This window comes from Zerene cesonia, chromosome 12 (genome assembly GCF_012273895.1).
Source record: "Zerene cesonia ecotype Mississippi chromosome 12, Zerene_cesonia_1.1, whole genome shotgun sequence".
NCBI lineage: Eukaryota > Metazoa > Arthropoda > Insecta > Lepidoptera > Pieridae > Zerene > Zerene cesonia.
Window position 1 is genome coordinate 6,378,618 of NC_052113.1, and position 27,799 is coordinate 6,406,416.

Below are 27,799 nucleotides of genomic sequence, written 5' to 3' on the forward strand. Positions count from 1 at the left end.
CCTTACTGCTTTGGCCACCTTTTTCGTACGAACACTACGTGGACGGCCAGATCTTTTTCTGTCACAAACAGAGGAGGTATTCTCATTGTATTCTCATTCTCATTGTACCTATTAATAGCCCGGTACACAAACATTTTACTAATACCAAGTGTATGGAGAGTTTTAAAAATTGCATTTGGCTCCATACCTACTTTGTGTAATGCTATCACAGCGATTCGGTTCTCTTTATCACCCCACACCATTTTAATATCGCAAAATATTTTACAATGTATTGGCGCCAAAATGAGAAAACACAATGAACAATCGTATAAAAATGACAGATTCGAAATTCAAATGTAATATTTTTTTATAATTAAGTGTAACAGTATTTATGGCCAGACTAAGTATATGAATAGTTTAATTTAGAATTAAGAGGCAGAAGGACATTCTAAATGACTTTTTATGTGTATTTTACCATAACTGCTTAATGCAACAAAATCTCTATCTAGAAACTAATATGTGTTTTTTCAAATAAAGAGGCTTTTAAGGTGTAATAGAATTTTTAAACTCATTTCAAGACATCCATATTACCCCTACAAACTCAGAAATGTAAATACATTTGTCATATTTAGTAAAAGTAAATAGTTTATGTGATATTTACCACACATCAAAGCTCATAAACTCCATCGCACATGTTGAATTACAATCTTATCACATCAACATAATCTTAAACTAGCATTTTTTAAAAGTGCTTGACTCTCAATCCTTCTTATCAATTGTTGCAAAATACAATTCATATACAGTTACATAGTAAAATGAAAACATTGATGTCAAAAATTCATTTGAATTACTGGCAATTTTAATTTAAGAAACTGTATTCAATTTATACAACTTATTTAGTATGAGAATAAAAAAAAATATTATTCATTAAATAGTGCAAATAAAATTCATCAGGTGAAAAAATTACATTATGATGACAAGGTCATAAAAAAAACCTACATTTTAAAAGAAAATTCCATGTGTTTTATGACTGCTTTAGTTTTAGTAAAGTTTAAATTCGAAATTAAAAAACAGTATCTACGTATTACGACAATCACCTTTCCTGCCTAAATATAAATACATATACTCAATCAAAACATACCTTGACAGGTTCTTCCAACGTAACGCGCCTTTCTTCAAATGGTAAAGAATTCGTATGGGGAATAAACACCGCCCTTGGGACTCCCACATCCTGGTTATTACTTGGCGGCTCTGGACCAGCTGTCCAATTATAATCCATATTCTTCGTTGTGGCAGTCATTTGTGGTTTGACTTTCTTACTCCTTGCTATCACCATCATACAGCGATCCTTGAGAGTTAGCATTTAGGGCTCGAACCGCCGTGAAGAGTAACACATCGTTAACAGAAACAATATAACCGCTGGCGTAATGGTGAAAGGTAGACATTATTCACTGCCATCTTGAAGAAAAAATATAGCTAAATAGTAGAATTTAAATGTAACCGAGCATTTAATAACACTAGAAGGTACATCAAAATTAAAGAAGATGAAACTTGATTCCTTTCGTTCACTGGTCAATTACTTATTTGCAATCCACTGTATTTCATAAAGGTGCACAGGTGTATATCACATTTACACTCATTTTATATTTCGCAATAGTGAACTACTCCTCTTGTAAAATATATTACTCAAGTTGGGCGTCAAATGAAAATATCATTCAGAGAACTTACGAAATGGGTGCAGAAATCAGACATTTGTTTTGTTGAGTTGGGAGTTGGGACCGTTTCTGGTCTCTATCGGTCTTACTTCATTTGTTTTTCTAGTTTGTCTATGGTGCTAATGTGGATAAAAATGTCACTTTCAGTCTGCATAGATCTGTCTAAACATATAATTTTATGTACTTAAAATCTAGTTGATAATTCGAAATTTCTTTCTTTCTTTTTCATTCCTTTGAGAGATTTTCGGTTACTTTTTTTTTAACCACAATAACGAATAATAGTATTAAATTAGCTATAAAAGTATTTGCTGAGAGTAGGTAACACAAGACACTGTGAAAAATCGTGGTGTGTTTGTGTTAAATATGTAGTATAATGTATTATATAATATATATAATGCACAAGTTTGGCTGCTACTGAAAATATATATCTTTATTCGATTTTTTTTAGTACTAATTTTTTTTCTATGTCTCGATTTATATACATTACTACTACCTTGCAGTCGAGACTTCAAAAGAAATATCGATGGGAAAGGGATACTTTGTAATTATTGTATGAGTCTAGTATCTTAACTCTTTTCAGACACAAAAGTCATAAAATAATAAAATTCTCCGCTGTATGTGAAAGAAAGACGATTATGCGTGATAGAATATATATACAAACCTGCAATTAGTCTACGAGATTCATTATTTACATACTATTTAAAAGTTATTTACGCTTAATATTGGACATACGGCCTTCTAAATATTGTATTATTTCGAATCTATTTCTTTAATAATTTGGCGCTGTTTTTATTACATTTTAACATGCGCCCTTAGCAGTTTGCTTGACAGATGACTTAAACAGTGCTGCCAACATAACATTAGTTAGCTATTTCATAACTTGTCTAACAGATGGCGTTCTGCATCCAAGTAACTGAAAGGAGAAAAAAATTGCGATTGGACATTGTAGTTTATCGAATACTGTGATCAGTGAGTTTGAGCCCTTGCATTGAAAACCGTTTTCTTTCCCGAGACATAGTGATTAGTGAGTTAAAAGTGTGTGATATTTGAATAAAATAAGTGGAAGTAAAGTGCTTTTACTCTTCGTAAGTTTAGAATTTTTTTACACTACTTGCGTATTCGGACAACCGTTCTTTAGATTGCTACGGTAACCGTTCAATATGGCCGTTCTGGTATTTGCCAATTTTCTTCAAAATCGTGAATATCTTGTGAGAGGATATCAAAGATGAAGGAAAATTCAGAAATATAATGTTTGGCTACTAAATACTTGAAATAATGTCCCTTAATCGTTGATGTGGCAAATGACAGGCCCTTCTTTTTGACGTTTAATTTGTGAGTCATTTCGTATAAATTTCTCATTATTTATTATTTTCTCGCACACGTAATCCTTAATTTATAATTCACAGTTCTATTAGTACTGTAGTCATATGCAATAGACATTTGAAAGAAAAGAAACAGTTTCATCCCTTAAATCATTCAAATCAGCTGTGATTCGGTAATTATCAAATACATTCAGCCAAACTAAACTGTAGTTACTTAGCTCGTTTATTATGTTGGTGTTTACTGCTTTATTTTTAAATATTAAACTTATGTGAAAGTTAAAATATTATTGATAATGATTTTTATAGTCAAATTTATAAAGTACTACCTTTTAATGTCTATTTTCAAAGATTATCTGTTTTCTTCATGCTTAGTAATTATAAGTAGTAGTTAAAATATATAAATTTAGGCTTAGATATTGATCTTCAAGCTTATTTTATTAATTTAAAAAATACTTGAGTTAATAGGTATTTGTTATATTGTAATATTTATGAAATAAATTCACCTAATAATTTCTAGAGGTTGTTGACCAGATCATTGTGTAATTAAGCTAAAATATTGTTAAATTTATCCTTGACATAGAAGCCATAGTTGCTTAAAATTTCTTATTACGAGAAGCCAAAAAAGTGACTGAGGTAATCAATGAAACTGATCCATTAAGCCGAATGTAAACAATTCACTATTTAGCACTGTCCAAATTTGTAATGAAATTAGAAAAAAAGCAAATCATAGCCTATTTTGTGTGAATTGATAAGAAAGAAATAAATTTATTGTCTATAAACACACAGCTAATTTTTTTAATTTAAAGAGCATTGCAGTACATTCGCAAATCAAAACACAGTGTTGTCTTGATATTGGTTTTATGTGAGGGATGTATATTTTAATAATAAAATAATATCATGTTTCTCAAATATTTGTTTCTATGTCTAAGAAATTAATGAATGTTGAAATAATAATAATTTTTTTCTTTTAGTTAGCCTGTACGATGTTGATTACAATTTAATTGAATGGTACTAGTTAATCTTATTGCTATGATCATGTAAATGTATAGAATTCATGAATAAAGGTATTTTGGTTCAGTGGTTTAGGAGTGAAGAAGAAACAAGACATCCAAGCGGAGTTTCTTTTTTGTTTACAATATTTGTAGGGATGTATTCATTGATTTGTATAAGTAAACTTTATTGTTCTGTACTTACTGATCAGTGATTACAATTTTATATCTATTATGGAATCTCTATTATGAAATCATTTGTATCTTATCTTCCTTTAACAACATTGATATTTCATTTACTAAAAAAGACATATTACAAAAGGGAAAAACATTGTTGGAATTTAGTTTATTTTTTGTTAAAAAAAGGGTCAATTAATTATAGTTGTAATGTACAGGGAACCTTTGTCAATTTTATAATATACTAGTTGTAACCCGCAGTGTCGCTTACATAGGACCCACATAAAATACCTGTTAGCCTATGTGCAAATCCAGATTATAATCTATTTCTGTATAAATTTTCATACAGATACAATAAGTTGTGTTTGGGTGAAAGAGTATCAAGTATCCACACATCCATACATAATTAGAATATTATTAGTAGGATAATAAAATATTAAATAATTGAGGAATTATTTTCTAAAATACCAAAATTACTAATACTAATATTTAGATTGACTGTAATCAATAAAAAAATATTATTCAGAGTACTGTAATTTGAAGTTTACTTAAAAATATTTCAACATATATGAATTAAGGACATGAAATACCAAGAAAAATAATTTTTATAACATATACAACCTCACTAATAAAAATAATGAAATATTTTAACTATGGATATATTTTTTGAATTAGAAGGTTAAGGTTGGGGGTTACTTCAAAGAATTCTATACAATTGTTTTACTTGCAACTAGTGTATTGAATTGTAGCTACTACAAAGATTTTGTTTGTTCAAAGGTGTGATAATGGCCGCGGCGCTCCCGCCGTCGCCCGCGTGAATCTCTGATATTGCAGCAGTGAACTCCGGGCCTGTCTCAGCGTTACCCGACCACAATGAAAATGGTGTTGTCACAACGGCAACGCGAGGAGCTGTAAGTGCAGCAATTATTTAAACTAGTTTTTGCTAAAGAATAATTTAATTTATCATGTATATGAGCCCTTTCAAAAAATAATGAATTACAAACACAACACTTTAAATGTTACATTTTAGTACACCTTCATTAAAAGATGCAGCCTTAACCAGCTATGCTGGCAGCAGCATTTATCGGAATATAGCACTACTTGCAGGAGCTTTATGGGTTCCATTATTTGAATAAATGTATAGTGAAAAAAAAAATTTTGACTAAGTAAACAAATGAAAGATAATTAAAATTGTTTCTAAAAGTCTGATGTATCATCTGCTCAATAGGAGACTTCTTTATATATTGGGTGTAATATTTACACCAACACAAATCTTGTAATATTTTCTACCTAAGTCATAACTCTTAATAAAGTAACATGCCAACAAATCTTTCCTACAAATATACAGTATACCTGAATCTCAAGTTCGGCATTTGCGTAAGACCAATTAAATAAGATGGTAACCGAAACTACGAATTATGGGCACATAAAAAAACAAAATAATTTTTAATGTATTTTTACCTAAGTATTGTATTGATAAATCTACGTACGATAAGTTTACGTTTTTTTGAATAATTTTTGACCTAATAAAGCTTACCCGGAAATGGATGTTTGCCAATCGGAAGGTACCTGTGTTCGAAAATGTTCCTTTACTGTTTTATTTTAATCCCAAATACGCGATCGGTATCTAGGTATGTTAAAAAAAGTGTAAACATAATCCAGTTGACTCTCATTTGAATTTGATTTCCTTTCGAATGAGAATGCGCATAATTACGAACCAATTAGATTATTTATTAATTAAAGTTTCTTTTTAATATTCATATACATTCTTAAGTTCTTAGTAACAACTAAAAGGAGAAATATGTGTTCCCTTATTGTCACTATTAAAGTAGCATATTGTTAATAATTTATCGTTTCTGATAATCTCAATTTAATTTACGTTTCATATATTAAACTATGCTTGAGTGTTGAAAGAGGAAACTTGTATTATTTTTTATTTATCTTGCACCAAAAGGTGTTTACGCGAGCGCCCTACACGTCACATAACCTTTGAAAGTAACAGTGTTCTTATAAATTCATGTCGTTGACCTCCCCGACAGAGCTGTTGTCGGTAGTGTATCAACTTTCTTTACAAATCTAGAAACCCCATCGTTGATACTTCCATGCTATGTAGTGGGAAACGAGACCGTGAATATCTCGGTGGCCTTTAACAATAGATTAATATCAAATCATTATTGTCTATCAGAGTATTACAATAAACGAAATTCTATTAAAAAAATAAATAAAAATCTTTATTACTTTAAGATAGACATAAAAATCACAAGTAACACACTTGTCCAAGGTTCTTAAAGTTAAATGTAAAGAGGTTATAAGATACGAACGTGAATACATTGGATTGCGCACTAGGCAGTGCCTGTCCTGCTGGACCATTAACGAGTAACATTAATAATTATAAAATATCAGAGCGGTGATAATTTCTTGTCTATTGTTTAAAAATTCTATAAATAAATACACTAATATTAAATTCATGCAAATAAAAAATTAAATTGCACGCGAAATTCTATTGTTTCTAAAATATCGCAATAAGCCAACAAACCCATAACAACCTATCAAATCGATTTATTAATGTTTATATTACTGTAATTACAAAACTATAATACGTTCTCTTAAAACATTAATAATATATATATAGTATTATAAATAAGTTTTAATGAGATATTGCTGGCCATTCTTTATCTCAGTACTCGTTTTGCATTGTGTCGTGACCTGTCTATGCCCCTTACTCTGATACCTTACATACTCTTCGGACTCGTCTGGGGCAAAGTGAAAGGAAAAGCACGACCTAATCCAAGACGTTTAATAGTACTTTTAAAATTATCACGTTCATGTCACTGTGTGTCTGACCATAAACACAAATTTTGACTGGCTTTTTGAGTTTCAAACAAGTTTAATAAATGACATAACTTAAACATTCTGTGGAATTAATTGCTTTCTTTTTTTTTCCTAAAATTTGCTTAAGAACAGTCAAATGTTTAAACGCAAGTTTTATATTTTGTTTGATTATTAAAAAATTATAACAAATTTTGTATCTACGTTAGAAAACTTGTTTGAATTGACCTGACTCATCCGCATTTCTCTGACCGGCAATTTCGATTATCGGAGGATCATTCCGCATTCCGAACATAAATTTAATGTTATGAATCGAGTCCATTGTCCCACTCTTTAATAAAAACAATTATTACAAACCACTCCGCACACAATACTTTTGATTAAAGTTTCATTAGTGTTTTTCTTACAGCCAGCTGTGTTTTATAGGTTGACCCAAATTATATCCATTGGCTCTAAACCTGTTCGTTTGTACTGGTTAAGTTTCACATACAGTGTTACATCACATTTTGTTTTTATTTCTGCGATGATTTCATCTTACGTATATTTGTATTGACAATAAAAGCGAAGCATTCGGTCCAAACCGGACTGAAGACAAACATTGACTCAAAAACTGTAGATCTGTATTATGACTTTTTTCAAATTGAATTCAAACAGCCTACCTGGTTCCTAACTGGGTTTTGTGATTGTTTATCATTTTGAGATTGTTTAAATGTTATCGATTAGGTACTATTAATTGTTCTATGACAAAGGTAGGCAATTAATAATTAATTAGTACGAAATTGTTTCGCCTGCACTAATTATTTTTAAATCACTTCAAATATATTGTTTATATAGAAATTGGTAATACAAAACAAATAAACCTTAAATTGACATATCAAATTATTAATCAATTATTATTATTTTCGCGATATACTCGTGGCATTTATCTCGACAGCAATCTGTTCTATTTGCTTAAGTTTACGTTCTTTGTAAACATACACAGATCTAAAAAACGAGCGGTCTCTTACATTTGACTATAGAAAAAATTGCATAATAGTTTATTACCATAATCGATCAAGATCGTAATCTTTCTTACGCAACTGTATAAGATATGATAGAAAGCGGACCACTAATACCCTAATATTTTAAAGAACATTTGAAACCAACATTTGATATGTAAATGCAATCGAACATAGGAAATATTAGCGACATGTTATATACAATTGTATCTTACAAAATGTTATCAAACTCATTGATAGATCTATAAATTTTGAGAACCACCATAATGACGTCTAAGAAATGCTACTATGCATTTCGTTACTATGCTGTTCGCCTCGGCTTCGCCCGTGGTACTATATAATACCCTATATTACTCAGTGATGTTGTAGCTTTCTTATGGTGAAAGAAGTTTTGAAATCGGTCCAGTAGTTTTTGCGTGCGTTAGAAACATACAAAAGACAAAAGTTACCTCTTTATAATATTAGTGTAGATAAAGATAAAGTTTATCACAATATAATGTTCTGAAATTAATAAGTGTATTATCTTGACAAAACACTTTGGTGTTTAAAGTTTAAACATATTTTATGTTGTCAGTTGTGAAGCTATTAATTCGAGTGCTATAGTCGGTCATAGATCTCTGTATAGGTAACATAATACGAATTACGTAAACGTATAAAACATACATGAGTCATCGGATCTGTCACATTAGAGGTTTAGGATCTTAGCTAAATCATTAGTGATACTGTGTGCTTTGTAATAAATTCTCAATTACAAATTGCTCCACTAAGTACGAACAAGGGGTCATGAAATGTTATTTACAGGTTAATGTGTTCTTAATCATATCATTCTGTGGAACATTAATGTATAAATAATTGATACATGAAGCCCGGCTCTCGAAGATAGGTTAATTTGCGCAAGTTTCTATTACCTAGATGATAGCTAAGGTGCGTTCCCATCATCTAGAAACTAAACTCGTAAGTCATTTTAAGGTCCAAGACCCGTTGTTCGCCGGTTGCCAAGATCGTGTGGAATGCAGTCCACCGGTCGTTGATATAGCTATTCTGCCGCATGCTGCAAACTGCGCTATGCATATTATATCCTCTTTTATGTATGACCATGTTTTAATATACAGCCTGCGCTATGCCTTTAATGGAATTCACCTCTCGACAGACGTCAGCTTGAATTTATATTATTATCTTCATTTATGGTATAACGTTCTACTATTCGTTTCCTGCTCTATGAATGAACTTGAAAGTATACCTATCATGGCAAAAGTAACCATGCGTAACATCTGCTTAATATTCATTATTAGTTTCCACCCCTCTTTCTTATATTGATCTTTCGTGTGTTAATATAATACGGTTAAGAATACGACATATTTTCCAATTTTAAAAAATTAAGTGTTTCCTGATGCTATGCAGAATGCAATATTATTGTTATATTGCGATTTTCATGTGTCTTTGCATTCTTATATTTTTCTACTAAGAAAAGTAAAGTAAGCAATACAAATTGGTAAAAAAAAACATCCCAATTTTGTGTTAACTATAATTCTATCATCATAAAGGACGATGAAGTCCCCGTAGGCGTAGCGAGATATAAATAAGCTCGTGAAGGGGAATCGCAATGACGCAGCTCGGTTTTGACGTCGCCAGCCGGCGCCTAAACGCGATCGATAGCGGAACGTAGGAGGCTTCCCTCTTCATCCCCTGCATTATATGGATGTTTGCATCATTTGCTCCATGGCCCAAGTTGTATAGTGCCGTTTTGTTATGAATGCGGCGTAATTGAAACGTTGCTTTTCACTGAAATTAAACTGTATGTTTTCATATTAGGTTGTTAGGTATTAAGATTATTAGGTTTTAAATTTCACTTCACAAAGTAATGATGTAGGTAAAAATGACGAATTGTAGGGTTTTATGTTACTTGGTGGAAGTGGTAACTGTCTGTGTAAACATATGCATGCTGATCGTACCTTTTTTGCAGCATATCACCCTACTAATATTAAATTACAATTAATAGATAACTTGAGCCCGTAGAATAGGATGATAAAGCGATTTTACGCGAGTTTATTTCATATATATTTTTCTTGAAACCTGTTAAATTAACAAAATATATAACTTCTATTCATCTTTTGTTTCTTGATATTGCTAATCTTAAACAAACCTTGAATTAATAGTGTTTTATAAATAAACGCACACGTAACACATTTGAGGCGGAAATGTTAGTACGAAATATATTATTGTTATCAATAATGATAGCATATATAAGGTGTGAATTGACTTATGTGATTTGCATAAGATGAGTAGATATAATATGTATATATGAGTTGTACATTTGTTATATTTTCTTGGTCTATTTATTCACTGCCGTACACATATTTTTGTCCCCAATCAGTATTTAAAAACAAGTATCGGGACGCAATTTATTTAAGACTAATACGGATATTTCATTTAATTGTTTCCTTTTGTTTTAATTGTATATATAGACTAACTTGTATAAGTAGCAATAGCTCAATAATTTTGATGGCTTTGACGCACTATCGTTTTAGCAAATGTCCTTTTTTTCCATATGTTTTATTCACACAATTAATCATTATTTAATTTCAGAGTTCAAAGAATGGCCCAGCGCAGTATGGGGCTTCTGGGTTATATAAAATTTACTATGGCGTTGCGCTGTTACAAAACCCGGATTAATTAATTTATTTAAATACTGGCAATACTGACAATGTCATCTCATTAAAAACAGTGTATAAAGGAAACTTGAAATTCAATTTGGGCGAACGCGAATAAGGTTAAATACGGATGTTGCAACATGGTCGTTGGCCAACAGAAACACTTCACCTCGACGTAACTAACTTTTTCGGAAACAATCGGCTGTAAAAGGTTACATTTCACATCACGTGACTATGTAAATTTTAAAACGCTACGTGCTTTTAATAGCGATGCGACTAATTACGGCTCGTTCTAGTTTGTTTCTTTGTTTGTATTGCCTTGTTGGACGTGCGGAACTCTTTAAATTAAATGTCTATACTTAAAGTAAAGGAGTTAAAGCAATATCAGTTCTAATACAATGCACATATAGTATTGGATTTATTACCTCATTGGAAATAAACAGAATACCAAATTATTAATTAAGACAAGACTTATGAGTTACTTATTGTAATGCGCAATCAGTCGCTTGATCGTGACATAATATAACATGTCTAAAACATGCGTCATCAAATGTTTAGATGTTTCTCATTTTTGTTTAATCCGAGGTAATCGATAATTTTATCGAGTAATATAAGTATTTTCATTGAACCTTATCTTCTATGTGTTATAACTTGCTACTATTTGAATTAACGATGTGTATATTGGTTTAATAGACAATCAAATTGCCGGTGCCAGTTACAAACTATGCTATGTCCGCTCTGATTTACATCGTAATTTCTACGTTCCTCAAACGCAAAATTGTTTACATTATGTCTCTGTTACAATATGCCTACGGTGATAATGAAACTTCATTATATTGGATAGTTCACATAGTAAATGATTACAGGTACACTTCTTACGTTTATATGGCGTATCTTTCCAAACCAATATACATGTTAGCTACTATTATAGACGTCGTCTATCGATTTGAGCTATTAATTTTTCTCTACAGGTACTATTTAAATCCATTGATATATACTTGAATATCATAATGCGATTAATCTTATCTAGTGCTATTGATGGTAGTGGCCATGGATGTCATTATTGATAACGGGTTATATCTATACTACGTCGATAATGAAGTGTGTGTAAAACTTACGAACGTAGGAACTCGTAATTAGTCAAAAGTTTTCCTCTAGCATACGTGGAATTGCTTTGTGAAAGTAATTTTCTCAGGGTTAGGTATATACATAATTATACACGACCACTTTCGCGGGGTAATTCACGTCAGCCAGATGCAACTTCGAGTAAATTGATGAAACTTCATGAACATGATCAGTTCTTTACCTTTGATTTGAAATTGTATAACTTGTATCCAGCATAATCTCTATAATCCGTATATTATTATCTATCAATGGTGCTAAACACGTTGAGTATTATTGTTACTATGCAAAAGATTATATTAAAAGAACTCTGCGTAGTCTAATAATAGAAAAGTTTATTTCTTACAATACAAAGAAATCCACGCATGTGGTTTGTCTTTTTCTTATGTAATATGACACTGACTAGTAGTTAATCATGTTCGTACGTTGAACTCTTCGTGTTTATATTTTTCACAATTTTCATAATAAATAGCCGAATACTATAGACAAGTGTTAATTTTACGATAAGTGGCAATAAAATGTAAATATCAAACTTTCTAGGCTCCAATCGACAGTGATAGTATTATACAATACTCAAAGCAATAAATAGCAGCTGAGGAATCAATTTGCCCAAGCCGTGAGCATGGATAATCGGTTGCTTCTTCAATTTGGTTACGTTACATAAAAAGCTAACAAGTATACACAGCAGCTCCGTGAAGAGTTTCTTTGGCGAACTGATACAGATATTGTGCGATTCACTGTCATCGTTGCGAAATGTGAACCTTTTCACTTGCAGAAAATAAAAGGTCTAACTTGATTACTCCCACGCGAACAATAGGGATACCCGCGACGCTGATTGTCTTTGCAATCGATTTAGTTTCACCAGTAGACATATTAAACAAGCGAGAAATTAAACTTCATTCATCTGACGATACGAAACGCTCGGATGCCCAACTTATGACAGCTGTATCATTAATTTCTTGTGTACAATGTTGATATTGTATCGCAAATCTTAATATTTAATTTTAAAGAAAAACAAAAGATGCAAGCAAAGTATTGCTACATTATGTATAGGCAAGTAGATATATTTTGATAGAATAGACTTCACTTGATTTTCAATATAAATAATTCATACAGAATGAATTCTTGTAAGCGTTGATCATTTCCATTTGAAAGTTTGTAAGCGCTTCGCAAGTTGTATTTTAACGTTTGAAATATTTACTACTAATGTACCTACATCAATGTTTTAACCATCTCGATAACTCTAAATGTACATTTAACTTTCATTCTGAAATGAATTTCGCAATTTAAGCAATTATATTTCGTTTAAGTGAAACTGTTTAATAGTTCATCGTGGTTTGAAACATTGTTTGTGGCATTTAGCGATATAAATACCTTGAAGTAATTGTTTATACCTTTAGCCATGTGGTTCTACGTAATTAACATTTTTGTGTTCAGCTGCCAGATATCGCAGGTGTCTTTTCGACTGTGACACAATGGATATTGACATTTATGAATAATAATTTTCGAAACGTTTAAAACAATTGCATAGATAAAAATAATGGCCACCTTGGAACTGTTGAAATACCAATAAGACCCGTCCGCACTAGCACTTCGTCCCGAATTCGCCCGTGGTACATTTATAGCCTATGTCATTTAGCGAAGTTGCAGCTTTCTAATGGTGAAAAATCTATCCAGTACTTTTTGAGTTTATCCATTACAAACAAATTTAAATTCCGTATCCGTAAATTAATTGTGGCAACTACGAATAAATAGTACTTCCAACTTGTGTAACAGCATATTCATTTATCGGATAAAATGTGCATTATCCGCATGTCTTGTGTACAAGGGCATATCTATCTATTTAGGGCAAGTTCGACAAGCCTTCAGATGTCGGCTTACGAAATTCACATACATTTTGCTAAACGTGCATCAAAATAAAAGGCAATTTTCTATGCACTCGGAAAGTATTATATGTAAAAAAGAACAGTGTACTATTTACTATTATTACTTTCTCCGCAATTTGACGTTCTTTATCTTATGTTATTCCAGAAACAAAGCTATCGCTGATTACCTCGGCAGCAATGGCTACACGGACGCGCTGGAAGCGTTCAAAAAGGAGGCCGACATGAGCGGCGAAATGGACCGAAAATTCGGGGGACTTCTCGAAAAGAAGTGGACCTCAGTTATCAGGTTGCAGAAGAAGGTATACAATTTTGACTTACTTGCTACGTCATTATATTACACACCCTCATCCACACATACCCGGTATAGCATCAACCCTCCACCTGGGGAAAGTTTTAATGAACACGACTGAACATTTTTGATTGAAGTGCTGAAAGGTCTAAATGCCGATAAAGGATAATTGCTATATCCGTTATCATAAGTTATGTTCAGGATGTAAAATGTGCTTACTTTGCGGTGCCACTAAAACACGATATCATAGACCTGAAATGGACGGTATTGATAAATTAAAATTAAAGTCAAATTTAGTACGTGGTTTTAAATTTTTTCTTCCATTGCAAAAGTTTTAGACGATGAAGAAATTGTAAAATAAATGTTTAATGTTGAACCGAATGAAAATCGTTAAATGCTGCATGTGATGTACGTACACAAAAAGGTCAAGGTTCCTCCCACGTAAGATACAATTTTGCCCATATCTTAATTTCACCATTTTTTAATATAAATATCTTGAGATATTGCAAGAAATATCCTAAGTAAACAAAGATTTCCATTATATTTATATCCTTCACATTCATTTCGCTATTAAGGTGGGGCTAAAACTGGAATCATTTGTCACAATAAATCACGTACTAGTCTTGTGCCCAGTTTATCTATTAGCTATATTTCACTTTGTTTGTTTAGACTAAGTACGATATTTAGCAAAATAATCGACCTAAAACGGCAACCCAACAGAATAGACGATTAAAATTGTTATGTACTTCGTTTTAAATTTCATTTAACCCATTCATATAAAGAAGTAAATACGTTACAAATCTTTGGTCACAGAAATCTCCGTCGTTTCTGTGAACGTCAGTTCAAAATGTAAACTGTGAACCATTGTATACACTTCGTTAAATTAAAGCATAAAATCTATGTTATCTAGATGTCAATAAATCTAAAGGTGACTCGCATCTTCCAAACCTACATTATTATTATAATGCATTGCTGCGACTCGTCTTGGCTTAGGGAATGGAACGTATCGATCGACAACACGACATTTCTAGGTCGCCAGCAGGCTTCTAATAAGTGCTGTTCGTTCAATCTCTTGATCTGAAGATTATATCGCTCGTATCATCAGCAAAAAAATACATTGATGATGTCGATGCTTGATTGTGGAAGTAAATAAATTATGTTCAATAATTACTTCATCACTGTTTAAGTGTGTCATTGCAAAAAAAGTAAATATTTGTAATTACAACCAAAAGGCCGCATCCCTTTCCATTCATTTTATATATCTTTAAACGAGCAATTCTTGTATATATATATATATATATATATATAATTGGAATCTCGGAATCGGCTCCAACGATTTTCATGAAAAGGGGGTTTCGGGGGCGATAAATCGATCTAGCTAGGAATCTTTTTTAGAAAATGTCATATTCGTGTTTTATTCGTGTTTTATCGACTATACATATACACTTGCGTAATTGATTGATTGATAAACTGTAAAAAAATTAAGTATATGCTTCTAATATAATATCAAACTAATTGCACTCACGGTTTTTTTCTTTAAATAACTAGTTCATATTTTTACACGCTTTTTATTAGCTTCACCTGTATGTTTGTTTGTATGTTTGTTTGTATGTTTGTTTGTAACCGACTTCTTTGGGCGCGATTTTGACCCACTTTAAACGGCCAGATTTCGTTCAAACTTTGTAGATTTATTGAGGACCGATGACAATACACTAATTTGATAAAATTATTCCATTTTTCAATTTGCAAAATATGATTTTTGTTAAAGCGTGTTTTTTAGTTTTTTTAAACTATTATTTATTTATTATTCTGTCGGTAAGATCGAAAAATATTATTCATATTTTATTAGTATGTAATTCGTACTTAAATATAATTTCCAAAAAATACAATTTATAAAAAAAAAAACAAAAAAAAAATAAAAATACCGAGCAAAGCTCGGTCATCCAGGTACTATACTTTATACATATATAACTTTTACTAGATATTTTGAACTAATCATAAGGTGGCGTTACCAACAAATTTGAGAAATACTGTTTTAAATGTTCCTTGGCGGTACTGCGGTACCTTTATCAACTATCACATAAAAAAAAATAATTAAAATTAGAAGTACATTTTTTAAATACACATCTATAATTAAATGTTGTGTTGCAGCGTTATAGTACTGTCTATAGCGGGTATAATAACTTTGTACTTAGCGTCACTGTATGGGATAAAGTTTAAATAAATCTCTTCCATTTTTCATATAAACCATGACTACTATCTGCGCCCCGCGTCCCGTAGGAATATCGGGATAAAAAATTGCCTATGTGTTATTCCAGTTGTCCAAATTTCAATGCAATCAGTTCAGTAGTTTTTGCGTGAAAGAGTAACAAACATACATGCACATACATCCATCCTAACAAACTTTCGCATTTATAATATTAGTAGAATTAGTAGGATGTAACACATCCCTCTTATTGCATCGGTTTAAGCTTTAAATATATGTTTTCCAATAAAACTGAAGATATGTTTTTATTTCTTGCAAAAAACATGTGATGGAATAAACCTACAAAATTTGACTTTAATATTTAAAGGTGATGGAATTGGAATCGAAGCTTTCCGAGGTGCAGAAAGAGTTTATAGAGGGCGCTCCAACGCGTGCGAAGCGCACGCCCACCGAGTGGATACCTCGTCCGCCGGAGAAGTTCAGTCTCGCGGGACATCGTGCTACTATTACTAAGGTAAATTATTTCATTTAATAATAGCATTATTGAGCTCGTCTTATTATAACCCGCCTTTCACTCGCTTCTTGTCCGTGTGGTACCCAAAAAAAAAAGTTACACATGTAGGGTAACTATGAACTTTAGGGATATGCACTTCAGAGGATTGTTTGTTTAATAGACATATATACTAAATGATTTAAAAAATGTCTAGAGTTCATTGTAATTCCATTGATATTGATTACAAACATTAAATGTCTAAATATTCATTTTAAATAATTAAAATTAACCAACCATCCACATAGCATCAAACTACTAACACTTCAAATGACAAACTAAACTTCTAAAAACCTACAGTACCCGCTTTCTCAATGCAAGTTCATTAGATCATTTTTTATTTAATGACAGTCAATTTAAGTGCTGTAAGTTAAAATGTTTTTCAAGTGGAGCATGGCTTCATTGCTCAAATGCATAAAATTTTTGAACAATTTAATATGCAACACAAATAAAAATGATATATGTTGGTGTTTTTTAACTGCTTTACCCATATTTTATTTATGTACATTTGAAAAGTAAATTTATGTGATTACAGGTAATATTTCATCCAGTGTTCAGTTTATTGGTGTCGTCGAGCGAAGACGCCACCATTAAGGTGTGGGACTTTGAAAACGGCGATTTCGAACGAACCCTAAAGGGTCACACCGATGCAGTTCAAGATATTGCATTCGACCATCATGGAAAATTACTTGGTAATAGCTTCAAACTTTTTGTAACCTTTTTTTATTTAAGAACTTTTAACCACTATGTTCTGATATTTAAAAATATAGTGTATCTATCTATGTTTTTCAGTAAAGATTTAGAAATTTACTTTTTTCTATATCCATTTGCTACAAGAACAAATAACAAAATGTTCCTTTACCTCTGTAATATTAGTATACACATAGTATAGATCTACTTTAAATAATCAACAACGACTTCATCCACAATTCCAGTGTCGTGCAGCGCGGACATGTCGATAAAGCTATGGGACTTCAACCAGACGTTCGAGTGCATCAAGACGATGCACGGCCACGACCACAACGTGTCGTCCGTCGCGTTCGCGCCCAGCGGCGACATCGTGTACTCGGCGAGCCGGGACAAGACGATCAAGGCTTGGGAGGTCGCCACTGGGTATGTTTGCTATAAACACTAAGCGGCAGATTTGTAGAATCCAGTGGTTATTATCAAAGCTTGGATGATATATATATATTGGGCTTGGGTTTGACACAATATTTATGTAAAAAATTTTCTTTTGATTTTGATGTTGCATAATTGTGGTTATTGAGATTTCACACCTATATGATGTATGATACAGACATGTTTTTCTAAATAATTTTTAATACAATGGCCAATTAGAAAAAAAAGAACCAGAAGAAGTAACATGCATGTCAGGATGGGAAGCCAGGCAGACTGGCATCGTACGTAAGCGAAACGGTGTTTGCACTCCCATAAGGGGTCATCACTTATTAAAATATCTGATAAAAATTTTATCCTTCTAATTACCCGTATTATTTTTCAACATATCCTATTATCATCCTATACATATTTCAGGTACTGCGTGAAAACATACAAGGGCCACCGCGAGTGGGTGCGGATGGTGCGCGTGTCGGCCGATGGCAGTCTGCTCGCTTCGTGCTCCACTGATCAGACAGTGCGCATCTGGAATGCTGACACTAATGAATGCAAGGTATTTTGTTCAATTTTTACTAAAGCGAAGATTTTTTTAAAAATTATTACGACGTTCCTTCGATTACACCAGCATTATTTTGTTATTGATCATTAAGTAAATAATGATTGTTAAATAAAATACAACATATTTTTTATAAATTTAGACTTGTTTATATAACTATAAACAAAATAAATGATCCATATGATCCGACCTATAATTATATGTTATACTTTCCATTCTAAAAATATGATGTAATAAATTTCAATATTCATTTATATTTCATTTGCCAAAAGATGTACAATCACGTAAGTGAAATACAATTCAACGTAATATCCCAGATTATGTAACGAATGATATCCACAGATGGAGCTGCGCGAGCACGAGCACGTGGTGGAGTGCGTCGCGTGGGCGCCGGAGAGCGCGGCGGCGGCGGTCAACGAGGCGGCCGGCGGGGACAACCGCCGCGCCGCGCACGCGGGGCCCTTCCTCGCCAGCGGCTCGCGCGATAAGTCCGTCAAGGTGCGTATTATATAGGGTGTATTTTATATAAAGGGGGCTTTCTCAGGGTGGGCTATTCGAAATCTGAAATTATGAGGTGTACTATATAGTCAGTAGTCACTTACTTGCTCTCTGAATGTGGCTTGGCCAGCGTGGTTAATGGAAATTCCTTTTCATTCGACCAAATTTCGATCAACTGTTACTACGTAATTAGTAAATAAATATAATGGTTATTGCTCACCAGATATGGGACGTGAGCACGGGCGTATGCCTCGCGACGCTGGTGGGGCACGACAACTGGGTGCGCGGCGCCGTGTGGCACCCGGGCGGCCGCTACCTGCTCACCGTGTCCGACGACAAGACGCTGCGCGTGTGGGACGTGGCGCACACGCGCTGCCTCAAGACGCTCTACGCGCACCAGCACTTCGCCACCAGCCTCGGTGAGCGACTGCCATACACTGCACTGAACTGATCTACACTACACTACACTACTATACTGCATTCAGACTACACTACACTACACTACGCTATATGACACCAATTTGGCTGTTTGTCATTTTTTTTCGAAAGTTGCGCATTTTCGAAAAACGAAGGTGGTTTATATCGGCTGAATTTCTACTAATTGTCCTGAACCGCTTGACGAGGTTCTTTATGTGTTCTTTATTGTCATTTGTTGGTGGTACCTACTTCCCAGTGAAAACTAGATCAAATTTCGAATGGTCGCATTCAAAATTTGGTTTGGGGTCACCAAATTTCAAATTTAAAAAAATAATCATATTAGCCGGTCACCCAGTAAAAAAGTTTTAAGGTGACTAACACAAAAATACAGTCTCTTTCTTTTTAGATTTCGGCGACGGGAGATGTTCAGGGATCACGGAAGTGATCGGATCTCGAAAAATCATCCCATTCTTACAAATAAAAAGGTTTAAATTCAATGGAATTAATTCGTTCATTATTTTGTTACAGATTTCCACAAGAACTTGCCATACGTCATATCGGGCAGCGTCGATCAGACAGTCAAAGTTTGGGAGTGTCGTTAATAGCATTGCCATTTTAGTAACTTAAACTCACCGATGATATCTTTATCATTAATTTTTCACATTATTACAAAAAGCTGCAATCGATTGTTATCTTAAGTTTCGATTATTAACGTGGAATCATTTAGATAAACAAAAATATGTTTTTTTGATAATTTATTGATATTGTTTCCTTTCCTCAATTCATTACATTTTTACGTGTGTATTTGACGAAGCTATGTTCCTATAATTTTAAAATTACTGCCTATATCAGTTGTTAATAACACATTCCATTAATGTCGGCTGTATTATCTCGTACAACATTAAGTTCAATTTATATAGTAAATTACATCATTTTGGAATACAATGACGTAGTATTCGTCATATACCGGTAGAAACAATGGAGAAAGGAGTTAAAGCTGTGTTATAATTTAACATTTCATTATTCTGTTTTACTTTTTAGTTATTTTTTATTAATAAGAGCGTTTAGATGTAACTTTATTTGGTATGAATAGTTAATTTTTATGTGTCCGCTCTAGATAGACTTGTACCTTGATTTGTTTATCGATAATTTAGTTTCAATTTGCTATCAATGATTATTCATGACAATCGCACTGGATTCGGTCATTTCACGCTAATTATTATTACATACTCATCAAAATCTCCTTGTACATAATATAATGAAAATCCTTTTATTGTTTTGTATCTCTGCTCTACATGATAATCATTATGTTTGTTTGCTTGCGCCAACAGCATTAATGAGAATCCACAGGGATGTCACACTTCATAGTCATTGCGTTCGCGATATATCGGAGATATTGATGGATATATGTTTTGTTCGTATCGATGGAATATTTAAAGGGACTTATTTTAAGTTTTGTCAACTCAAAACTTTAACTATAAGTTAGAGTGTATATTTAATTTTTTACTATTTATTTACATGTTCAATAATTATTTTATTAAATGTCTCAAACAAAATTAATTTGTAGCACATAAATTGCAAGTAAGTGATTTTTTTATGCAATGTTCTAAGTTTTACTATAGAGTTAATAATATTTTAGTTGTTTTGGATTTATATCATACAATAGTTTTACATAAACTGAAGTGTGTGATATATTATAACTTATAATTAATTTTTCTATCCAATTTGCGGTAGCTAGATTCAAATATAATTACTTATATGAATGCCTGTTGGAAAATTTACTTATTTATTAAAAATTATTGAATTTGGTTGCCCGACTTTCTAGAATTTAGGGGTAGCATGTAGATTGTAACGTTAGAAGCTTTGCAGTGCTAGCAGTTAAATGTCGAGATGGGGAGTTAAAATATTTTGTAAGCGGGTGGAAAGCCAAGATCGTATTTAGTAGAATGCCTAAATAACAGGACTCGTAACGTTGCATAGCATTGTATTGCATGGTTATATGCTTATCTATGTAGAGTCGGTAAATAGTGATCAAGGAGATTATAGGTAAAGTAGGATTAAATAAGGGCTGCATCGTTGGAACAGGTCGAAGGATTGATTGATACTCATGTTGTGTTACTTTTTGTGTTTTAGATATAAGATGTAAACATTGCACGCAGTTTGTTAGCTGGTTTTTTAAATGAAACTTCTGCTAATGACACAAAAATGCTTTTAACCAGATTTGCTAATATATACTTAGTGCTCATTGTCTACTACCTTTATAATCTCCTTGAGGGAACTTATCTATAATTTAAAGCTTGCAAATTGTATTGTATGTTTTAAATAAATAAGGATTTGTAATACAATTATCGAGGAATAGTACTTGCACTTATAACTAAATTGCTTATATACAATTTTCGATTAAACAAAACCTCTTGATACCTTAATGAATAATAGCAACAACAACCTTATATCTTTCCAGCAAGAGGTCTATGTAACCACTGTATTTTATCTTCAACTTATATATAGAAAATTACCTACCAACACTTCATAGAATTTGGTCTAATATTTTCTGTAAATAAATCAAATATGTCATTAATAAAGCTGTTTTAATTTTACTATATTTTTTGTTTTTAACCTTTTCCTATAAAATAGCTCCAAATTAATATTGAAACTAACACTACATAATTTGTATATTGAGCGTAATACGAAATGGTATTTAATCGAGGATAATAATATGACAGTTTTGGATGAATCTATTCACTTATGGCCCCAAACAGGCTCTGTTTATCTGGGTATCTTTAAGCTTATTTTCTATGAATAAAAATTCGAACTCTATATTGACAAGAAAATAATCAAATGCATTACATTGATACCCTCTACGTGAGTGTGAATCTAAGACCAGCATATAGCCTATACTACTAGCCCTTAGATACTAGAACTATATAGAACTAATAATAAATAAAATTCATTCATGAGACAAGGTATACGATTTAACAATAGAATTCCTCACAGGTTTCTAGAGTTTAGAAGTGCTAAATTTTAAACATGTTTAAAACTGTATAAGTTCAGAGAACTTATTATAACATTAGTGAATATACCATAAGACAGTTTTTGGCATCATTATTATATATACATAATATGTAAAATAAAATTTAAACGTATAATTGGCATTATTAAAGCCCAACTGTTACATAGTTTTAAAGGGTCCGGGTTACTTCTAAAGTAAACTATCATAATTATTATTGAAAATAAATGTATTTAAAAAGAAATCTAGAAACTGGTAATAACGTCAACATGTCACACGTCAAGATTTGACAGACGTCACTTGCACAGCCGCAGTCAGTCTCCGTCGGCAGCTTGTTTTCGAGTTTATTCCAAAATGAATATTGTAGCATAGATTAGATATTCAATGTTTAATTTGTTGCTATAAATAAGGGTTGTTAAGAAGATAAAAAATGAATATGGACGTAGCAGAATGTTTGAAGGAATGGGAAGATTTGATTGCCGATTACAAGCGACTAGAGGTATACTCGAATATTTACACTTATTTGCAATAATAGTTTTTAGCACCATTTCAAAATTGTGTATTTTCTTTATCAATCTAATAAATAACGATATTTTATGCCCACACTAGCGCAAAGAATATAAATATTTTTAACCTAAATTAGTGTTGATTCATTTTCGATGTACTAAATACTTTAATAGTTGTAATAAGCCTTTGTTATTTACTACTTATGTCATCGTCCAGAGTGCTAATTATCTCTTCTTTGTATTTTATTATTTTGAATGAAATGAACTACCTCAGTGAAATGTAAATTATAGTGTTTCAACACTATTTCTATTTGAAGGTTAAAAGTTTATCTACATATTTATTAATTTTAAGTTTAGATACGATTTATTTGTTATCATTGATAAAATTTTTATTTCAGACAATAAATAAAGATTATGCTGCAAAATTAGAAGAGGTTGGCGAACTTCAGGCATCATGTATGAAAGAGTTAAACCATCAGAGATATCGCATGTCCATAATTTCAAGCGCACTCAAAAGGTCAGATTAAGTCAAACAAAGTTCAATTGCAAAGCCACTTATCTTATTATCTTTCTTATTGTGGATAATATAAACATGTTTTGATACTAATACTTTTACATGTAAGAAGTATAAATTATTGTGTTATAATGCCATGTCTCAATTTAATTTTTTGTTTCTTAATAACACGGAAATATCACTACAATATTCTTTTCCATAATTGAAAAAGTATATGTCACATTATTTTATCAATAGAGTGATGATTGATAAAGGATTTTTCACCTGTGTGAATCCAGGCCAATAACTTTTTATTAATATGAAATTATATAAAAAAAGAATATCCCTTTATTTCATTTAAAGGAACAGTATAATTTTTAAATATATTAAGGTAAAATTATAGATTTATAAGAATTGAGTTATAAAAATATCACATAGATAATTATATTGATAAAGTAAATATTGATAACTTATTATTATTTTTGATATTATGCTTTATTAAATAGTTATAACTTTATTGTTTAATAAATCCAATCAATATTTTATGTTTGTAGGTTAGAAAAGAAGGGACACACAAAAGATGAGCGAGTGGCAACTTTGGAAAAAGAAATCATGAAAAGGAAAGCTATGCTGCATGAAATTGAGGCAACTTTACCTAAACAAAACAGTCTATATTTAAAAATCATACTTGGCAATGTTAACGTTTCCATTTTGAATAAAAATGACAAGTATGTACCTAGCTTACACTTATAATTTTATATGAACAACTAGCCCTGAGGGGTTACCATGGTATCTTAAAGTAGTACTCTTTCCAGTGTGGTGAAGTGATGGAACTAGACAACAAATATATAGATACTTGAAACTGAATTAGTCTTGCTTTTAGACATCATGGTAACTCCTGTCATCTTGCTTTTGCTTCAACTAAGGTATAGATGAATAGCAAAAACATACCTAGAAATCTTTATTATTGTTATCAGAATGGTGATTCTGCAAAAGCAAAAAAAAAAAACTTATTTAATCAACAGGTGTGCAAAAAATAACTAAATATGTTTTATTTAATAGTAAATCAAATATTACAAATAAAGTTTAATTTATAAATGACATTTCAAGTATTGCTTAAGAATGAGTCTTTGGATAAGCATTTAATAGCAGAATTGTAAATGTAATTGTATTGTTAAGGTTCATTTCTAAGTTCTCTTATTTATAAAATCGGTATTTTCAGATTCAAATACAAAGATGAGTATGAGAAATTCAAGCTCATACTCAGTGCCATTGCTTTTGTTTTAGCTGTTGCTAATTTATATATAGACTTCAGGTGAGTTTCATACCTTTCTGTATATAGTTAAACGTAATGACTATAACATAGCGAGAATTTTGTACATCTTAAACATAATATAAATTTATAAAACGAACTTGCTATTTTAAAATATCTATACTAATATAAAGAGAAATGTTAGTAATTTGAGAGATTGTGAAGTTATTGGGGGATACTATAGAACTATTGAACCAATTTTAATATTCTTTTTGCAAATGATTCGCATGTTATCCATGATTGTCATAGGCGATATTTAATTTTGTTTGTATCCGGGGTCAACCCAGGTGGAGGACGAGCGGCTTATGTAATGTTAACATGTATATTCCATTCTAGAGTTTAAGTTTGCTATAACAGTCTAGTCAACAAGTGCAAATTTTATGAAAATTCTTTAAAATACAAATTATTCATCGTGTCCTATCGCTCATTCTATTCGTAATAACGACTCAAAAAGTATATCATCATGAAATATAGAATGTATAATATTAATCAAATGTACAGTTAAAAAAAAATGCTAAAGCTGAATTACATATTTTCCACAGGCCTTTGCAATTAATACTGATTTTTCTTCTGGTATGGTACTACTGTACGTTGACAATCCGTGAGAGCATCCTGAAAGTGAATGGTTCACGGATCAAGGGCTGGTGGAGACTGCATCACTTTATATCGACTGTGGTTGCTGGCATCCTGCTTATTTGGCCGCAGAACGAGTCGTGGGAGGAATTCAAACATACATTCATGTGGTTTATTGCTTATATTAGTAAGTATATTTAAATGACTTTGAAATGTAACCGGTTCTATGATTGTATAATTTTTTTTTATATAAGTACTTAATTTATTTTTAATTTGTAGGTCGTAATTTTGTGTGCCGATAAATTAAAAATAGTTTTATTTATAAGTATTATCGCAACAAGCTTTTATGATTAAACTTTAAACCGACTTCATGAAATAAAAAATAATGTAAAATGTGATTAGGCAATAAAATTTATCTAACCAACTGATCAACTCTTTAACATTCTTTATTTCTTTGTCATATACTTAAAGTAGTAGTATTAATACTGGTTGTTAATTAGCTATTTACTAAATGCGCTTATAAAAAGGGAATCTCTAATCTAATGAAATTAAAAATTCGTTTTCGTATATCCAAAAATTACTTCGAAACTTAAATATTTTACAGCACATCGCATTATTTTCTGCAAAATTGATTTGATACTATTTCTAAGAGCAATTAATTATAAAGCTCCTCTCTGTAGTAACTGTTTCTCGAACTTTCTTTTACCACTGACAGATAATTTCTGTATCTTGTAAAAGCACTTCCAAATGAAGAAGATTTGAGCTTAAATAATAATTAAAACAGGTGTGGTGCAATACATGCAGTTCAGATATCAAAGCGGAGTATTGTATAGGCTAAAAGCCTTGGGCGCGAGGCACAATATGGATATAACAATCGAAGGATTCCACTCGTGGATGTGGAGGGGACTCTCCTATCTACTCCCGTTTCTATTCGGAGGATATATTTTCCAACTGTATATTGCTTATACATTATACCACTTGAGTTTTAACCCGGATGCGACATGGCAGGTATGTGAACAAATTTATAATTTATTATTTCTAACTTTGGTAGTAGGGACCCATATTTATTATGGAAAAATATTCTATATTTGTTATTTTTTTAAGAAAAAGTTGCCACACTGATATGGAAATTTAAATTTAGTTTTCTTGTTGTGTTTTTTTTCATGCTGTGTGTTCAGTACTGAGCTGATAATCAAATTATTCAAAAATTCCAAATTCACATTACAAATATCATATCATTATAATTTTAAGAACGTACATATAAAGATTTTTAGGTTACAATTGGACCTTGTTTAATTTCGAATTTGACCACACCATATTTTACTGTGTAATGTAAAATCAAACCATGACTGTGTTCACTTAAAACTTTATATACACTACAAACGCATTTTCGTCGTCCGAATAACAACAGGTGGCAGCATTAAGTATATCCTTCTTGTTGCTCGGAATTGGGAATACGGTCACAACATTCCTGGTTATCCCGCAGAAACTAAACGAACAGGTACAAGATTGAAGATCTCCAGCAAACAACGCTTGTAGTGTATATTGTACAATATCAATCACGAACAATTAGCATTTTTTTTATATTACACGACGCTTTTGTTACGGTCGCCACATATTGTTCTAGAATTTTCTAGAAACGCCGTGTTCGTATTATCGAAGTGTATCTTACGCTGGGTTTCAATATCGAACTCTGATCCGTAATCCGTGGATTAAAGATGACGTTTGCGAATGCATGGTAACCTTTGGTCGCTCTGTCGTCCTTGCACATTTAAATAAGGAAGCGATGTACAACGAACTGTGAATCTCAATTTGTTGATTTTGGATTGAAATCGAATATTGAAACCGGCCGTGATATAAGCCAACTACTTAACTATTCGTTATTCACAGCATTTGTATTGAGAATGCTAAAGTAGCTCGTAAAATTTAAGTATGCAGTGATTCAAAAGTAATTTTTATTTATCGTTGTATTGTTTTCTATAATTAAATTAATCATATCTGCTAATCAATGACAGAGCAAATATTACGATGAAGGTCAGGCAGGTTAACATATATTATCATAAAAGATTTCGATTTCATAATCATATATGTGTATTTGGCTTTGGAAAAGTAGAAATAAAAAACTTTAAAACAATATATTTTTTTTAAGTTGTCTATGTTTGTAAAGTGCTGTAGAGGTAAAAAAAAATATATATATAAGAGTAAATTGAAAGCAATGTTTATAAAATACACAAACTGGATTGGAAACAAAATCGATCCGCTATGTAATATACTAATCCGGTTATTTATTAAAAGAAAAAGTCTATTACATAATTACTTTTGCAATTTCGAAGAAAACTCTATTTAACGTTATAAACGCATATCTATTTTTATATGAAGAAATGTTTATCTATTAGTAGTAAAGTCCAACGTTGGGTTATTTATCATGTTTAAGACTAGTTTGGCCCCGCGGTTGCAGCGACGTCGCACGTGATGTTATGTATAGTTTCCTCAAAATGGAAAAAGAATTGACTATCAAACACTGAAAGAATTTTTCCAATCGGGCCGGCAGTTTCTAAGATAAGCGCGTTTAAAAACATACAAAATCTTCACTCACCAAAAACAATAT

The 27,799-nt window shown here is 31.8% G+C and overlaps 3 protein-coding genes across 6 annotated transcripts in view; 2 read left to right on the forward strand and 1 right to left on the reverse strand.

Moving 5' to 3' along the window:
- The window catches only part of LOC119830667 (sarcolemmal membrane-associated protein), a 20,343-nt gene extending 18,507 nt beyond the window's left edge, over positions 1-1,836 (reverse strand). The window contains exons 1-2 of one of the 3 annotated variants that reach the window (XM_038353742.1): positions 1,708-1,836; positions 1,121-1,437 (exon numbers count right to left, since the gene is read on the reverse strand). In XM_038353742.1, coding sequence (XP_038209670.1) covers positions 1,121-1,342 — 222 coding nt within the window. In that variant the 5' untranslated portion in view covers positions 1,343-1,437; positions 1,708-1,836. The other 2 variants (XM_038353743.1, XM_038353741.1) reach the window with 2 other exon arrangements.
- Positions 1,837-2,619: 783 nt separating this feature from the next.
- On the forward strand, positions 2,620-21,878 carry LOC119830683 (lissencephaly-1 homolog). Its single transcript, XM_038353775.1, has 10 exons — positions 2,620-2,779; positions 4,960-5,093; positions 13,814-13,967; positions 16,531-16,677; positions 17,249-17,405; positions 17,649-17,826; positions 18,247-18,382; positions 18,728-18,883; positions 19,107-19,302; positions 19,829-21,878. Exons 2-10 carry the CDS (start codon positions 5,056-5,058, stop codon positions 19,900-19,902), a joined length of 1,236 nt encoding a protein of 411 aa, XP_038209703.1. The 5' UTR covers positions 2,620-2,779; positions 4,960-5,055; the 3' UTR covers positions 19,903-21,878.
- Positions 21,879-22,603: 725 nt separating this feature from the next.
- The window catches only part of LOC119830984 (transmembrane protein 120 homolog), a 9,167-nt gene continuing 3,971 nt past the window's right edge, over positions 22,604-27,799 (forward strand). Inside the window, exons 1-7 of one of the 2 annotated variants that reach the window (XM_038354179.1) lie at positions 22,604-22,806; positions 23,212-23,330; positions 23,861-24,034; positions 24,529-24,621; positions 25,161-25,378; positions 25,976-26,199; positions 26,603-26,692. In XM_038354179.1, coding sequence (XP_038210107.1) covers positions 22,738-22,806; positions 23,212-23,330; positions 23,861-24,034; positions 24,529-24,621; positions 25,161-25,378; positions 25,976-26,199; positions 26,603-26,692 — 987 coding nt within the window. In that variant the 5' untranslated portion in view covers positions 22,604-22,737. The remainder of the gene's footprint in view (positions 22,807-23,211; positions 23,331-23,860; positions 24,035-24,528; positions 24,622-25,160; positions 25,379-25,975; positions 26,200-26,602; positions 26,693-27,799) is intronic. The other variant, XM_038354180.1, reaches the window with a different exon arrangement.